Source organism: Phyllopteryx taeniolatus, chromosome 19, assembly GCF_024500385.1.
Source record: "Phyllopteryx taeniolatus isolate TA_2022b chromosome 19, UOR_Ptae_1.2, whole genome shotgun sequence".
Classification (NCBI taxonomy): Eukaryota; Metazoa; Chordata; class Actinopteri; order Syngnathiformes; family Syngnathidae; genus Phyllopteryx; species Phyllopteryx taeniolatus.
This window is the reverse complement of record NC_084520.1, coordinates 761,091-778,054: the sequence shown is the minus strand read 5'-3', so window position 1 is coordinate 778,054 and position 16,964 is coordinate 761,091. Positions and strand designations below refer to the sequence as shown.

Genomic DNA, 16,964 nt, shown 5'->3' with positions numbered 1-16,964 from the left:
GATGTGAAAGTTGAACAAGTGAAGCCTGTGAGTCAATGGGGTGGATGCACAAATGATTCAGAAATGTTTCCACAGTGTTTGAGGATTAGCTTCAGTTTTCCCAGCACGCTTCGGAGTGACGTCACGGCGATGGACCTTCCCCAAACACATGAGGTATTCACGGTCGTCGGGTATTCAACATTCCCCCTCTAACTGTCTTTGTAACCAATTCTGGTGTTCCATTCGTAATATAACAGAGTGTACAAATTTAATGTGTATTTAATATTTAAAAACATCAATGTACATGCGCATTTGGTGTGTTCCGTTCGCAGTTTAGCTTGAATGTTAAGGAACAATAATTAAATGACAAGTCCCAACTTGTTCTTCTCACGTACTGCGCGTGTTTCCGGCTCGGCAGTTAACTGTTGTCGTTTTTCCGATTGTTCCTAAATGCAGCAGCAGGAGCTCATCTGTTGGACAGTGAAACTAATCAGAAGCCAAGTGAAGTCTTTTCAGCACTGCTAACAACAACAACAACAACAAGGCTAGGAAAGCTCGTCAAGTCGACTGTGCAGCGAAGCCAGGAATTCGAGACTATTTCCCCTGCGTTACAGCGCCTAACAATTGCGCTATGCTTTAGAAACAAGGTTTAGTGCTTCGAGAGGAAGAAGGCGAGCAGCCTCCGGACGGACGTCAAGCCGAAGCTCGCGGCTAGCTCGCGCGCGTTAGCCGGGGGAAGGAGTGTGCGAGCGTCGGCAAGAAAATGGAGTTGGACGACGCCGTCCTCTACCAGGACGACTCCCCCAACTCGACCGTGATGTCCGAGCGGGTCTCGGGTCTGGCCGGTTCCATATACCGAGAGTTCGAGCGGCTCATCGCCAAGTACGACGAGGACGCGGTGAAGGAACTGATGCCGCTCGTCGTCGCCGTGCTGGAGAACTTGGACTCTGTGCTGGCTGTCAACCAGGAGCACGAAGTGGAGCTCGAGCTGCTCAAGGAGGACAACGAGCAACTCGTCACGCAGTACGAACGAGAGAAGTCGCTGAGAAAGCATATCGAAGAGGTGAGTCGACACCGCACTTCTCCACCTGCCGCGCGTCGGCACATAGTCCGTGCATGGCGTATCGGTGAAGCGCTTTCTGACCAATGACGTGTGGAAAAGGCAAAAGACTCCCTTTTTTTTCCAGCCAAAAGTGAGAGACAGCCCGACGTATTTTTTGAAGGATGTAGGCCGATAACAGACACTTTGTGCTGATTATTCATTTGCATTCATGGGGAAAATATTGGTGTCCAAATTTTGAATGCAAACTCCCAACACTAAACCGCTTTTCAGATTTTTGCAACATGTCGGTTTTGTTTTTCGAAATCTTAGAACAATATACATCTGCAGGTGCAGTGCAGCGGTCCCACGTTCAGAAGCTTGTCTTATAAAGTGACATGAAAACTGAAATAAATAGCTCCCTCAAGTTTTCGACAGTAAATCCATTTTCCAAAAATGCAATAACAGAAATATTCATCTTTCACTTATCTTTGTTTTAAATTCAAACAAAAACAAAAAAGTGCATGGAGTTCCCAGGGTCATCAGCATTTTTTCCCCCAAAGTTAACTTCAAATTGAAATGGTCTCATCGACTGTCGGATTTATTAAAAAAAATAAAATAAATGGAATGACACGATGGATGGGGAAAATCTTGCTTCTCCAAATCGGAGTCATTTTTTGTTAATGTTGCCGCTGTCCCTGTTTTTCCCCCACCTCGATCAATCAGTTAATGAAGATCCCAATTGCAGCTAACATTACCTCCTTCTGTTTAATTCTTTATTTTAATTTTATTTATTTTTTTACGTTGCGTCGTCATGTGCACAGGTTGGAAAAGGTAACCAGTAGCGGTGTAACGATTCACTCGTTTCACCGATGCATCAATTTATATTCCTATGATCCAACTGAGCTCGGCAAGTTAGCCTTCGGGATGCAAATATATTGATTTCAATCGTTTTAAAAGGCAATCAATCGATTGTATCGATACTAGGAAGTAAGGCACACATTTAAGCAATGGCAGAATTTATATGCAGGTGTGTACGTGTTGTATTTCCAAGAAAAACGCTTCTTCCTCTTGCTTCACTTGATTCTTCATTTATCACACAGCAGTTAGCGCAACGCTACTTTCTTCTTCGTCTCTTCATCGTCCTAATCGACATCAAGGCGATTAGTTCTAACCTTCTCATTTAAAATACCACATTGACAAGCCTTTGCGTGCATGGTGGGATGATGAGCGCACATATTTTTACACGCGTTGCATGAAACTGCATTTCACCACACTCTTCATGGTCTGTCTCAAATTGCATCTTAAGATTTGTTTCGCATAATTTACTGTAAGTGATTTGCGTCTGTAATGTATGGTTTGATGTTGTTTTTTTTTTTTAAATGAAAAAAGCTTTTGTATCCAGCAGCCAAAAAACCAGAAGCCCTTGAACAAACTATTCACACTAAAGAGTGGAAAAAGGCCATTAATTACTGTCCAAATTGAATCCACGGCACTGTATATTATCTACTCAGCTGACTGCTGCTCTCTTGTGAGACCTTGTGGTTTTCCCACTTAATTGAATTCATTGTCGTCATGCAAACGTGTTACAAATTGTTATTCCGAAGAAACATGCCAAGGCTGCGCACGTGTTGTCCATAACCATGGCAGTAAAAGCCACACTGAGCACTCGCTGTGCTTTGTGTTTTGTGTCCTAGCCAATCCGCACTTGATACTTGACCATTAGTTGTGATCCAGTTGAATCTCGCACATTTGCATGATTCAGCTGGCACACTAGCGCAAAAAGGTATGAACTAGTAATATAAGGAAATGTTAAAGCAATATAACACTCCACCTCTGAAAATAAGTGATGAATATAGCAACTAGCCAGTTGGCGGCTAGGTAGCTACAAAAGTTGAAGCCATGTACAATATACAGTCCCCTCCAAAAGTATTGGAACGGCAAAGTCAATTCCTTTGTTTACGTTGTATACTGAATACATTTGGCTTTCAGATCATCCATCCATTTTCTGAGCCGCTTCTCCTCACGAGGGTCGCCGGCATGCTGGGGCCCATCATCGGGCAGGAGGCGAGGTACACCTTGAACTGGTTGCCAGCCAATCGCAGGGTTTCAGATCAAAAGATGGATATGAGACAAAAGTTCAGAATTCCAGCTTTTATTTCATGGTATTTAGATCTAGATGTGTTGAATAACTCAGGACAGAGCACCTTTTGTTTGAAGCCACCCACTTGCATGCTCTATTGGGTTAAGGTCCGGTGAGTGACTTGACCAGTCTAATGGCCTCTTTATTCTCCTCGCGGTCGCGTGGCCGACAACGCCCGCGTTGCGTCACGTGACCGACGAATTGCCCCGTGCAGCACGTCTGCGGAGCTCGCCACGCACCCGACAAAAATAGTTGCTGCGCGTCGAACGCCGCGGAGATCTCTTCTCGTGATTGGTCCATTTTAGTCACATACTGCGTTCCCCTTGGTTCAACATACCATCTATGTCGCCGCCTTCTCGATCGATTTTGCAGCATAATTAAACGTATCATCTGGTCATCTAGGTCCATTTGTTCGGTCGCGGTCGCCATTGTTGTTGCTTTGTTCCTTGTTACTGAAAGGAAAGTAAAAACGGCTACCGGAAATGGCCCCAAAAAAATGCAGAGGAAACTCCACTTTGTGGTGTCCTATCCAATACTAGCCATAGCGACACCGCCGACTTGGAGGAGAACTTTAGCACACTTTCAAAACATTTTGTTATGGCATTTTGGGTCATTGTCTTGTTGCATGATGAAGATTCTCCCGATTAGGTTTTCTGTAAATTGCCAGACAAAATGGTTTGCATCATCAATAAATACTAGTGAGCCAGTTCCAGAAGCAGCCGTATAGATAAATGCACAATTATTTTCTATTGATTTCATATTCTCACCCTTGTGTTTGCTCAGTGGATTTGATAGTAGTTGAACGAGTGAGATCGAGGATACAGGCAACCGCATCTGGTTTGTGTAGTGTGGTTGGGCGTAGACTTTGGCTTAAGAATAACATTTGTCTGACATTTGCCATTCAAGTACAAAGTGGTATGACAAGTTCTAGCTGGTCCACTCTTCACGATGTATAAATAGAAACCTCCAAAAGAAATTGGTAGAACTCTCTAAATTCAATATCCAGCATTATCTGATCAGTTCTATTCTAGAGACTCGTGACAAAGCAGTGGAGACAGGAGACATTCTTACGCCCATGGTTTGCTGAAATTGAAGTTGGGACGTTGTGTTAAACATAAATAAAATGTTTTACAATGATTTGCAAATCCTGTTCGACCTATATTTAATTGAATACACTACAAAGACAAGATAGTTCATGTTCAAACTTGTTTTTAGCAAATAACTGAACTTAGAATTTGATGGCTGCAACACGTTCCAAAAAAGCTGGGACAGGTGGCAAAAAGTGACTGCGAAAGTTGAGGAATGCTCATCAAACACGTGTTTGGAACATCCCACAGGTGAACAGGCTCATTGGGAACAGGTGGGTGCCATGATTGGCTAGAAAAGGAGCTTCCCTGAATTGCTCAGTCATTCACAAGCAAAGGTGTGGCGAGGTTCACCTCTTTGTGAACAAGTGCATGAGAAACTAGTCGAACAGTTTAAGGACAATGTTCCTCAACGTACAATTGCAAGGAATTTAGGGATTTCATCATCTACAGTCCATAATATCATCAAAAGGTTCAGAGAATCTGGAGAAATCACTGCATGGAAGCGGCAAGGCCGAAAACCCAACATCGAATGCCCGCGACCTTCGATCCCTCAGGCGGCACTGCATCAAAAACCGACATCAATGTGTAAAGGATATCGCCACGTGGGCTCAGGAACACTTCAGAAAACCAATGTCAGTAAATACAGTTCGGCGCTACATCCGGAAGTGCAACTTGAAACTCTACTATGCAAACCAAAAGCCATTTATCAACAATACCCAGAAACGCCGCCAGCTTCTCTGGGCCCGAGCTCATCTAAGATGGACCGATGCAAAGCGGAAAAGTGCTGTGTGGTCCGACGAGTCCATATTTCAAATTGTTTTTGGAAATTGTGGACGTCGTGTCCTCCGGGCCAAAGAGGAAAAGAACCATCCGGACTGTTATGGACGGAAAGTTCAAAGCCAGCATCTGTGATGGTACGGGGCTGTGTTAGTGCCAATGGCATGGGTAACTTACACATCTGTGAAGGCACCATTAATGCTGAAAGGTACATAAAGGGTTTTGGAGAAACATATGCTGCCATCCAAGCAATGTCTTTTTCATGGACGCCCCTGCTTATTTCAGCAAGACAATGCCAAACCGCATTCTGCACGTGATACAACAGCGTGGCTTCGTCGTAAAAGAGTGCGGGTACGAGATCCATTAGCCCTGCATTTCAGGGCTAATGCTGTGTTTTTATTACACTGTATGATTAAGTGGTTATTTTTTCCTCATGGGATCCACTTTTTTTTTTTTTTTAATCCTTTACACGCAACTTGTCCTTCTAAAACCTACACAGGTTTTAGAAGAACGAATGTTAGTCTTTTCACCTTACTGCTGATTGCTTAGATTTCTGTGGTTGCACTCGTATGAATAAGATTCCCAATCTTGTGCACTTTGAACGCCAAAACGATGCTGTGATTTTCGCCCCTCACACTCCTGCGTACGCTGCTTTTAATCCTCTTTGGGCCTCGACAAACGACATCAAGTTTTTCTAACAACCCTGATCCACTGCTGGCTGCCGTTGTTACACTTAATCTGGTTTAGTATTTTTCGAAACCCTTTGTATTTAATCCCAGTAAAAACCAAAACTATTGGGATGTAGACATTGAAATGAATATCTCCGTAGCTTTGTGCGTGTGTGTTTCTGACACACCCTTGTATTTTCCTATTTGTTGATTTTGAATGACAAGCGCAACAGGTCGCAAAGGAGTGTTCTGATCATTTTGTCTGGTTATAACATGTTCGTGAACTGTTTAGGTCAACCTTTGCCCCCAGAATGTCAGGTAAGATCGACAGGCTCACGTCACCTTTGGTTCTTCTGGTATCAGTGTGAAATACCCCATGCCTAATAACGTTGCGCTCACATACAGTTAGTCTAACTTTAGCTGTTGCGTAGAGTGGTCGCGACAGTCAAGCAGATCAAAGAATACAAATAAGGGAGCGTAGCACAACTCTATCACTAATCTTCTCATTAAGCGGACAAGTGACATTGTACCAATGAATCCTATTCATTTCTTCAGACATACACATTGCTGAAGCCAAATCCCTCTTGTCACACCCCCAAGCCCAGAGGACTAATTCCAGCTGGAGGTTTATCTCAATAGTGAGGAGGAAAAGGCAAGGCAGGAAATTCTTGGGAAAAACAAGGACTTCCCTCACTTCTTTTGTCCAGTCAGGCATGTCTGCTGACCTGCGTGAGATGGTCAGCTCGTGCGCAGAGCAACATTTGGGATCCTATTTCTAATATGATACTCAAACCTGGCACAAATAATAATAATAATAATGTTGTGTGAAGTGCAATTCAACACGCCTTGTCTTGTAGGCGGTAGACAGTTTGACAGTTTAGGGGGGCTGCCGATGGTGGCGTCGGCTATATATAGACTCCTCAGTACTGTACCGCTCCCACTGACACCCGTTTAATTTGCGGTCGTCTGATTGTTCATGGAAACTTTTGGAAAGTCTTTGTGAAACTAAAGAAAAGCCTCCTCGGACAACCAGTGCTTGCAATTCCAATTTGGAAACGATTGAAATGGAGGAGTTTCATTTGTGCAGTGCAGTGGTTTCCATAATGCGACTGGCATTGGAACAATTCCCACTTAATTGCCCTGTGATTGACTGGCGACTGCTTTTCACTCTTAGTAAACTGGGATAGGCTCCAGCTCCCCTGTGACCCTTAATAAAGAGTGGTACAGAAAATGGATGGATTGATGGAGGGTAGAAATTCTTAATCGATGAATCACTCGGTTGCTCTATTTTATTTTATTTTTTTAAACATACAGCACAGTTGTCTACAGAGTAACTTCAGTGTGTTTTTAAAAAGTGAGTTATGCTCAAAATGCATTGGGACCACTGCACATGGTATTGCAAATTGACACCTAGAACACTGTCAAATTTCCAATTTCTTGACAGAAAGTAAATAAAAAGTGATCTTAGGTTGTTAAAAAAAAAAAAAAAAAAAAATGGCAGCGTCTCCGTTTTCCTAATGTAAAATACTTGATGATTTTGCATTCCTGTGAATCACTGAGCATGTACAGTATTTAGTTGTGTAATCACCGTTACCGAGAATTGCTTCACATCGTTGTTGCATGGAGTCAATCACCTTCTATTCAGGCCCAGGAGGATTGGACTCCATTGGTTTAGCAGACAGACTGTTTTTAGCAGCCTAATGCTTTCTAGTCTTGCTTTACTCACTTTTTTGAATACACACTATTCTTCTGAACTGACTTAGTTAATGCAAGACAAAACGTGAGTGTAGATTAGCTACTGTTTGCAGTTCAATCTCTGGTCTTGTGATATGACCGAATATGCCTTGCAGTGACAAACATGTTGAAATATTTCTGTCGTGGAAATTCAAATTTCAAAGCTCAAGATGTATTCCACAGTGTGGATTAACAATTTCCGATGCCCTCGTGATCCATGGAATCAAGCTATCAAAAGAATGTGTTGTGGTTAACTGTGAGAAATGGAGGATCTTACATGGAGGTGACAAATACTTTGAAAGCTGTGCAACTTGACTTAAGGTATTAGTGTGACAGCTAGTGAACAATTGCTTCTGGTGATAAGATATATTATGATAGCTTTTTCCGACCTCTACGAAAGGCATGGCATGCCCTCGAGAGCCGTTCCCGTGCTTCAAGTGAAAGTAAAACAGTACCAGAAAAGTCAAAGCAATTCGTTTCAATCATGTGACGCAGTCATATCCGATTGCGTCGCCGGGGTTTGTTAGCCCGTGCGTGTTTCGACTGGCTTTCTCCGATGTGTTTTATTTGATCCAATATGTGGAATCTTACAGACGCTATGAGGCAAGATATATTTTCAAAACAGTTTTGTAAAACTACTGTTGTAATATTATTATAAACTCCAATACAACATGTTTAATTTCATTCCGTAAGTCCTAAATGAGCAGAATGTCACATTCTTCTGACGTTCTTATGTAGTTTTGAGAGTTGTTGCAAAAATCACGACACAGTCACGAGTTAGTCATCCTTGGAATTGCTTATCTAAGCCGTGTGACCAGGAGGCCTTTTCCTTGGACTCGATGGACTAAACTTCTCGAGTCAGGATGTGTGCCCAGTTGCGGTCTTCTCAGAAGGCCCCAGCAGCAACCAAGACATTTGCAGAAACAAAGCGAGGTCGTTTCAGCCTGTCAATTGAGCGCTGATACAGCGGTGCCCTGTGTGTTTGGTTACATTCATGCGCTTGAGCCACATGTGTTAGTGTATTGGAACTCTGGGACAAAAGGAGCATTATGCAGGCAATGTTGGGGGAAGAGTGCGTGAAACCCATTCTCTTGCATTTCATTTTCATATGATGAGGGTGAGGGTGAGAGAACTATGTCGAGTTGTGCTTTTTGAAATCATTATTCATTGAGAATTGTTGGCAATTTAGTTAAATTGTTGGGAGGCGAGAATTGCATTACTAGTGTGTAAAAGATGGCTTATTCTTCTGCCTGCTTTTATCATGCTAAATGTCAGCACACGGAGAGCGGACTGCTTGCCAGTCAATCAAAGTGTATCGATTGGAAATGGATCCAAAGCGGCACGAAAGTTAGCTATGTGAACCGCTACGCTACAGGGGCAAACTCTGAAGTCATGGACAGAAAACAATGGCGAAAATGTAATGGCATCATCATCTCAGTATTTATGAAGCATTCAGTTAATTCCTTTCGTCGCTCAGGGCCCCAAGAAGGGTTACTGTTTTCCATTTGATTCTTTTATGTTTTTCATACAAATGTTGACTGTAATTATGACTGAGCTGCATTTCTGCGGGCTAGTGAGAGAATATGGGGCGTCCTGATTTCCGTGCAAATTATAGTTGCACAGCAGTCAACGCAACGTCCCAACTTGATTGGAATTGGGGGTTGGAATTGCAATCAGGTTTTCCAATCACTTCCATGGTCACAGTTGTATAAAATGAAGCAGCAAGGCGTGTAGACTATTTTTACTAACATTTGTGAAAGAATGGGTCGCTGTCAGGAGTGCAGTGAATTCCTGCGTGGAACTGTGTCCAGTTGTGAAATTTCCTCACTCCTAAATAGTCCACAGTCGACCGTCAACTGTATTATAAGAACGTTGTAAGCATTTGCAAATGACACCAACTCAGCCACGGAGCAGTAGGCGACGTAAACTGCGAAGTGCGAAGAGGTCACCAACTTTCTGCCGAGTCATTTGCTACAAACCTCCAAACTTCATGATGCTTTCAGATTAGCTCAAGAACAGTGCGCGGAGAGCTTCGTGGAATGGGTTTCCGTGGCCGAGCAACCGCAGACCCAGCCATGCATCATCAAGTGCAAGTCAAAGCTTTGGATGCAGTTGCGTAAAGCACGCCGCCACTGTACTCTAGAGCAGTGGAGACGTGTTCTCTGGAGTGACGAATCACGTTTATCCCTGTGGCAATCTGATGGGCGAGTCTGGTTTTGGCAGTTGCCAGGAGAACGCTACTTTTCTGACTGCATTCTACCAAGTGTAAAGTTTGGTGGAGGGGGAATTATGGTGTGGGGTTGTCTTTCAGGAACTGGGCTTGGCCCCTTAGTTCCAGCGGAAGCAACTCTGAATGCTTCAGCAGTTCCAACAGATTTTGGGCAATTCCATGCTCCAAAATTTCTGGGAACAGTTTGGAGCTGGCCCCTTCCTCTTCCAACATCACTTTGCACCAGTGCACAAAGCAAGGTCCATAAAGACATGGATAACAGAGTCTGGTGTGGATGAACTTGTCCTGGCCTGCGCAGAATCCTGACCTCAACCCAATAGAACACCTTTGGGAGGAATTAGAGCTGAGACTGAGAACCAGGCCTTCTCTTCCAAAATCGGTGTGCGACCATATTGACCCCTACGGATTAGGAATGGGATGTTACTTAAATTCATATGCGAGTCAAGGCAGGTGAGGAATACACTTGGAAATATAGTGTATAATGTGAAACGCCATAGCCGGGCTTATAGAAATTAACAGTTATTATAATTCAGAACCTTCAATCGGCTGCTATTTTAATACACACTGAGCAGTAAGGCATACAAAGAGTATACAGTAAATCCCTGGATATTCGCAATTGGGAATTCACAAATTCACTCAAAATTTTCCCCCCCCCCCAGCCTATCCTCATTATACACCGGAAAATTCACCTTGTCGTTGTTTTTGCGCTCAGGCCAAAGCAATAACACTATTGCTTAGGTGCCATCTGTTTGGATATTGGTGTCAAGGAACTACAGTAAACCCCCCTCCATCACGGACGGGGTATATTCAAGATCCCCCTGCGATAAGTGAAAGTCTGTGACATAGAAATACCTATAGAAATATGAAAAAAAAATTGACTTTTTTTTACATTTTTTTTTTTTTTACTTGAAATTGTTTTAGGGTCTTCAAACACTTTGAAATCAACACACACACATTTAAACAGAATATATTGAGAGAGAGAGCGAGAGCGAAAGAGAGTGCGCAAGTGCAATGGATAAAGAAATGGCAAAAATATCCAAATTAATAACACGTACAGAACAAAAAAAAGATTTTTACTATTCCCTTTGGTCTGTATTTCCTGTGAATACAGTAGCTGGGGTTTGTTGTACATTACTCACAGGCTTATATTTGTTCCGCTCTATGGGAAGGACTATTACTGCAGCTTAGTTGGCAACCTCCTCTGCCTCTTCTTCTTGCTCTTAATTACACTGTATCTACTCTCCACAACTTCATTCTCAAAGAATGGATTTTATTTGAGGCTTTAAAAGAGAAAACATGCAGACAAATAGAAGTTTAATAATTGAGAACAAAATAGCATGTTTTTTTGTTGCATGCTGCTTTATTCTTAAGACACTCAAGGCTGTAGTCAGTCAGAGATCCCCAAAGCAAGTAAGATCTCATCTGATCTGTGGCGCAAGAAAGAAATAGCGGACTCATTTGGGAGATGGTGTTGTGTCGGTGACCTCGGGCAACAATGTGATGTTTTCACAAAAACAAGGCTGCTTGTGGCGTGGCGCTCTGGTGATCCTCATCAGTTTGCAGATGACGCCCTTCCCTGGCTCAGAGCTCCGTATGAGTAGCAGCCCGCATCACAAGACTACACGGTTGCGATCCAAGACCTGGTCTTTGCTTGATAGCTATTGGAAAGGAAACATTGTCTTCAGAGAAATATTGTGTTCCACTTTTTCTGTTGTAGCTATACAGAATTCCCATTTATTTTTATTATTTTTTTACTTGCAACAACTAGCATGCCAGACATTAGGACGATGATTCGGATAAAGATATATATATATATATTTTTTTTTCTTTTTTTGATGGGCCACTGCACTGTTAGTAATGCAGCCAATAAACACGTTTTTGTTAAGATACTAGATACCAAGATACTATACTGCGATCCTCTCTCTGCTGATTGCATTTGTAGTTATTTGTAACATTGTCTATAGTTAAGAATTTGATCAAGATATTAGTTCTTAACGCACACAGGGCCAAGCCGCATAGCTGGGTTTCTTCGACAAAGGAATTGGCATCATCCACCTGTTGTGCCGACTGGTTAGATGGCACTGATAATAGAAGACAGGTGCCATGTGTCCCATTTTCTCACTCCCAAACACACACTTTATGCAGTTGTGCGGTTGTGCAACATCACTGTGAAAGGCCTCAGCATCCCACTAGTTAATTGTTTACACAGAACTAAACTAACAAAAACAAAATGCTGCCCCAGTGAATAAATGTATATAGCGATCTCAAAGTAATAACTTATTTTTCAAATTGAATGGGGCTACTCTTTTTGTGTGAGACCTCGCTCGGCAGGTATAAAAAGTGAACTGACAGTCCGTTTACATTTTGTGGCAACACTGTGTTATAGTGGTTAGCACCCTGAGGTTCTGGGTTCGAATGTCGGCGCCGGCCTTTCCTGTGAGGACTTTGCATGCTCACCCTGGGCTTGGGTGGATTTGCTTTGGCTACTTCAGTTTCCTCCCATATGTCACAAACATGCATGTGAGCTTCGTTGAAGACTCAAAATTGTCTGTAGGTGAAAATGTGAGTTTGAATGGTTGTCTAGAAGTATCCTGGCTGGCGACCAGTCCAGGGTGTACCGCAAAATCAGCCGGGATAGGCTTCATTTCACCTGCGACCCTAATGAGAAGGTGGATGGATGTATATGCTGGGGAAAAAAAACAAAACACAACATTAATGAAGTTTAAATTCACAGTCCCTTTTTTTATGGTTGGTGATCTGTTAATTGTTGTCTTCTACATCTGCAGAGGTACATTGCAAATGAAGACTCCTTGGATGGCGAGAGGAAGGATCTCCAAGGTCAGGTGGCGACCCTGGAGTCACACACTCGTCAGCTGGAACTAAAAATGAGAAACTACGCAGATCAAAGTAAGTCTATTGTATTGACGGAGGTGTGAGACGCACACAAGCTCAGTCCTTGACAGCTTTCAAATATTGTGACTTTTTGAAAATATATAGAAAAATGGTGACGTGTTAAGTACTTATTTCTAGGCGATCTTTACACGATCAGGATTTTTGGGGCCGATCACCAATCACCGAAAAACGATACGCGATCGCCGATCCGAACATACCTCAAGCGAGTCTTAAATGAACGTCCTCTGCTCTCCTGATCACCGGTGACCACCAACACACGTTTTTCTCCATTTTGTCCTTATAATGTCGTCGGCACGAGCCACTCTTGTTGTGGTCGCCACAGTAAGAGTGTATCCGGTCGCATTGGAGTTGACAAGATAAAGCCCAATGAATTGTAAAAAATGGGAATAGTGCAATCCTGAAAAAGAAAATTTGACTTGTAGTCTGATTACGTTTTGTCTGTCCCACACTGCCGAAATGTTTTTTTTTTTTTTTTTTTTCCCCCCCCCCACTTCATTGGCCGTCAGATATTTACAGTACTATGTTAAAAAAAAAAAAAAAAAAAAGACACGCGACAAGGCTAAAAATGTTGGCTTCAAATATACTGTGCACGATGGCGACCCGGAGTAAATGTTTTTTACCGATCAGCGAATTATGACATTAAGGCCGATCAGCATGAAATGCTAATTATCGTCCGATACCGATCAGGCCGATAAAATCGGTGTAAAGTTGACTTATTTCAGCCGCTGCGTTTCTCAAGTTTCCGAGCATCACAAACAAGGGAGGTCATCTTCCCAGGCCGTCAAGGAGAAGCCCTCATGATGTGGACATTGACTGCGCGTGACCTCTTATTGGTTCTGACAAAACACCATAATGGTTTCATACGATGGGAAACTTTGAGAAGTGCTATTATCGTTTTGTTTTGCGTATTGCAGCGTGACACTTCCCCTTTTGCTGTTTGTGTCACATTTGGAGTTTCACTTGTCATATATTCTGTTTCCTGGCAGAATTGGGAGCAGTGTGTCCTAAATCAGCATGCTGATTGGCAGAAGTCTTTATAGTGGCTCTCATTTAATTTAGCAAAGTAAGGTCCTCTCTGTACTGAATTTGGATCGTGTTGACAAGCTTGTTGGTCATCATAACTCCCTCCCCCCCATTTTTTTTTTCCTCCAGGAAACATTTTTCAGTAGCACCTCATGTAAAGCTCAATATGATTTTCTGTATACAAACTAGATCACCCTGGTCGACTGGTTAGCACATCTGCCTCACAGTTCTGAGGACCGGGGTTCAATCCCCGATGATTTTATGTAAAAAAAAAAAAAAAAGTGCTGTGATACCTGCTAGATTGAGTCATAGTGACTTTTAGTCCATATTAGGGCCTGTCAATTGCTGTGGTTAAAAGAACAAAAACAAAAACAAATGTAGCCTCTTTTTGAGGAGTAATTGGAGAGTTATGGAGACTGAGAGATGTTGACCCCTCTGTCTCCACACTCCACACTGACAAATTTAAGCCATCAAAATATTAATTTCCCACTTGATTACTAGTATTTGGAAAATACAGTATCATTCAGTGTGATGGAGGGCCCCCTTCTGGTCATGAGCTTTCATTGCAGCAGCCGACTTTGCCACATTGAGTGAAACTTTCACACTTCTTTTTACTAAGTCTATTGGCTCATATAAGCTTTGGTTCATAGAAATGTCTTTTTTTTTTTTTTAATGTAGTCATCAGGTTTGAGGAGAGAGAAGCGGAGCTCAAGAAGGAGTACAATGCTCTCCACCAGAGACACACTGAGGTATTCTGTATTCTGTCAAAATATCAGCACATACATTAGCGTATTTCAGTATGCTGTATATGTATATGTGCATGTATGGACAGTATGTGGGCACACATACCTTACAATCACAATCCAACACTATTAGTGTTGCATTCGTATTAGTCATAATTGAACCGTTGCTCCTTGGAATATTGCGTTAATATATTTACTTTTTATGGTAACTGCGTGACAGATTTGTTGACTTGCTGTTCAATGCAAATAAGTAATGAATAAAACAAGACAACAGTGTGTCACATTTAACAAATGCTGGCGATGCTAATTAAATCCCATTGTATTTGATCTTCCCTGGCAGATGATCCACAGCTACATGGAGCACTTGGAGCGAACTAAACACCAGCATGCAGTAACAGCGGAGCCTTCAGATACGGGCACGGGCACCTCTGCTAGAATGCGGTAAGGACTGCCGTTGTTCATAGTGCGTCCGTGTGTTCTTGACAAGAGTAGCAGATAGCAGCCACACGTCGTGCATTTCATATCTTAGTTACATTTTGAAAGCCATTGATTTTGTCTTGTACATCCACTATTTGCTTTACTTTTTACTTTTTATTTTTCACAGTTTAAAAATGTTCACAGGTATGTCATATATCTGTGACATGCTTTTATCAAAATACTCAAGGATCCACAATTATGGTACGCTTGACATCCCCCATTTGTCCTGCTGTAATTATTCCATTTGAGAGGTCGGCCCTGTCGAATGCAAGTGAACCAACCTTCGAACCGCATCCTGCCTGGCTCATGGCAAGTACGGATTTTGTTACCGTGACGACTAGGGACGAAGCTAGGGGTGGCTACACTTAAGAGCCTTGTATTAAAAAAAGGTAAATAACTGAAGCAACTCGCGTCCGTACAAGGCAACATGGGTTCTATTTTCCCTCGCAGAGGCAGCAGCAACCCTCCAAATTGCATTTGTCAACTACTGTGCGGACAGTGTGAACAGTGCAGTGGACACATCGCCAAACACAAACATGCCACCAGCCCCACTGCATTGACAACTGCACTGAGCAATCAAGTACGTGTCACTTAGCAGAAAAAAATGCTGGTAGCTAACGTCATCTGCCCATCCAACAAAACTGTTCCACCACTCTGTGTCCAGACTGCAAATGAATGTTGCTTGTGCGAAGCCACCGCAGGCTTATGACTTTCAAAAATTCTCTATCAAATCTGGGAGGGAAAAAAACGTGTATTTTGTCAGTGGTTTATCCTTGGCTAATTTCGGATGTTTTACGTTGTTTTGCTTTGCTCAAGCAGGACCTGTTGTCAGTTGAGCTTTGATTATACAGTCAGAATTGAGCTTGCACCAAAGCTGTCTCCAGTGATATGTTATCAGTACGAGCACTAAGCAAGATGCTGAAAGAGGGAAACTGTTGTGTGTGCTGTATTTTCTGTTGTGCAAAGCTTTGACTGCATTTTATATTGCATCACTACATTGAGAAGTATGAAATTGACCTGTATTTATTTAGCGGTCAATCTACAGGTCTATTGAAGATACTACAACATACATATGGGGGGGGGGAGTTATGGCAAAATAATCCATCATTTAGAGAAATAATGCAAAAAGTGAACAGAAAGAAAGCGAGATACGACATGTTGTGAAGCTTGGAAGAGAGACTGCTGGTGAGACAGAAGGTAATGGCAGCGTCATGATGTTTGATAGCCGTTGGATGGATTGTGTCAGTCAGTAGTTCCACTGTCTATACTAATCTGCTTTCATGGAATAATGGACCTTGTGGTTGACTGCTCATTTGGAGAGCAGATTAGGACTGGATGCAGTATTATAAGGAGCTAGTGGCCCACTGCTACTATCCAACTGAAAATATCTCGAGAACTGTAGCTGAAATTACATGAAAATTACGTCTACCGAACCTTTCTTTTCCCAAAATGTTGGCATGTATGTTTTTAGTAACATTATAACAACATTTAATAACATTTATAACACCATGGGCTCACTGCCATTTTCATACCGAATTAAGAGTCGACTTGATTATTTAAAGTGATTGCGCTCTTGATTGAATGAATGAAATTATATTTGTCCTTTCATTCCTTGATGCAGATTTACACTGGTTGAAATGGACCTTTTCACCAATGACATCACATATACTTCCAGGTGGCAGGTTTTTCTTTGAATGTGTCACGTGTGAGTTGAAAAGAAGCCGCATGAGGTAAGCTGCTCGGACATGAGCTCCAATGGCAGCGAGAATTGACATCAACTTGAGCCAAGTTGATTCAAAAATGAGCATGGTGGAAATTCAGACGTCCTATAGTTAACGTGATCATGAATGGACTTTTCTGCAGACGTCCTTTGAAAGCGAAAAGGATAGCATGCTTTAGAGGTGACATTAGCTAGCAGGCTAGCCATTGAGTTTTGCGCAACTCCAATTTCTTTATTTTTTTGCCATTGTTTCTGTTCCGGTCAGTCAGTGGTAGTCAATCACCTCTTTGCACGTTTACAAACACGATGAAACCATCTATTGAAACTTATGAGAGAGAATAACAACACTCCCTTCGACTGTGTCTCACTTTGTGGATACATTTAAAACCCCATTTTGATGCAGATTCCCCATCGAAGTCTCTCAAGCACA

General features: G+C 42.4%; 1 protein-coding gene across 5 annotated transcripts in view; it reads left to right on the top strand.

Moving 5' to 3' along the window:
* Positions 1-12: 12 nt before the first annotated feature.
* Positions 13-16,964, top strand: part of spag9b (sperm associated antigen 9b) — a 40,525-nt gene continuing 23,573 nt past the window's right edge. For all 5 annotated transcript variants that reach the window (XM_061756797.1, XM_061756795.1, XM_061756794.1 and 2 more), the window contains exons 1-5: positions 13-153; positions 436-1,042; positions 12,445-12,565; positions 14,273-14,343; positions 14,678-14,778. In XM_061756797.1, the coding sequence (XP_061612781.1) occupies positions 743-1,042; positions 12,445-12,565; positions 14,273-14,343; positions 14,678-14,778 (593 nt within the window). In that variant the 5' untranslated portion in view covers positions 13-153; positions 436-742. The remainder of the gene's footprint in view (positions 154-435; positions 1,043-12,444; positions 12,566-14,272; positions 14,344-14,677; positions 14,779-16,964) is intronic.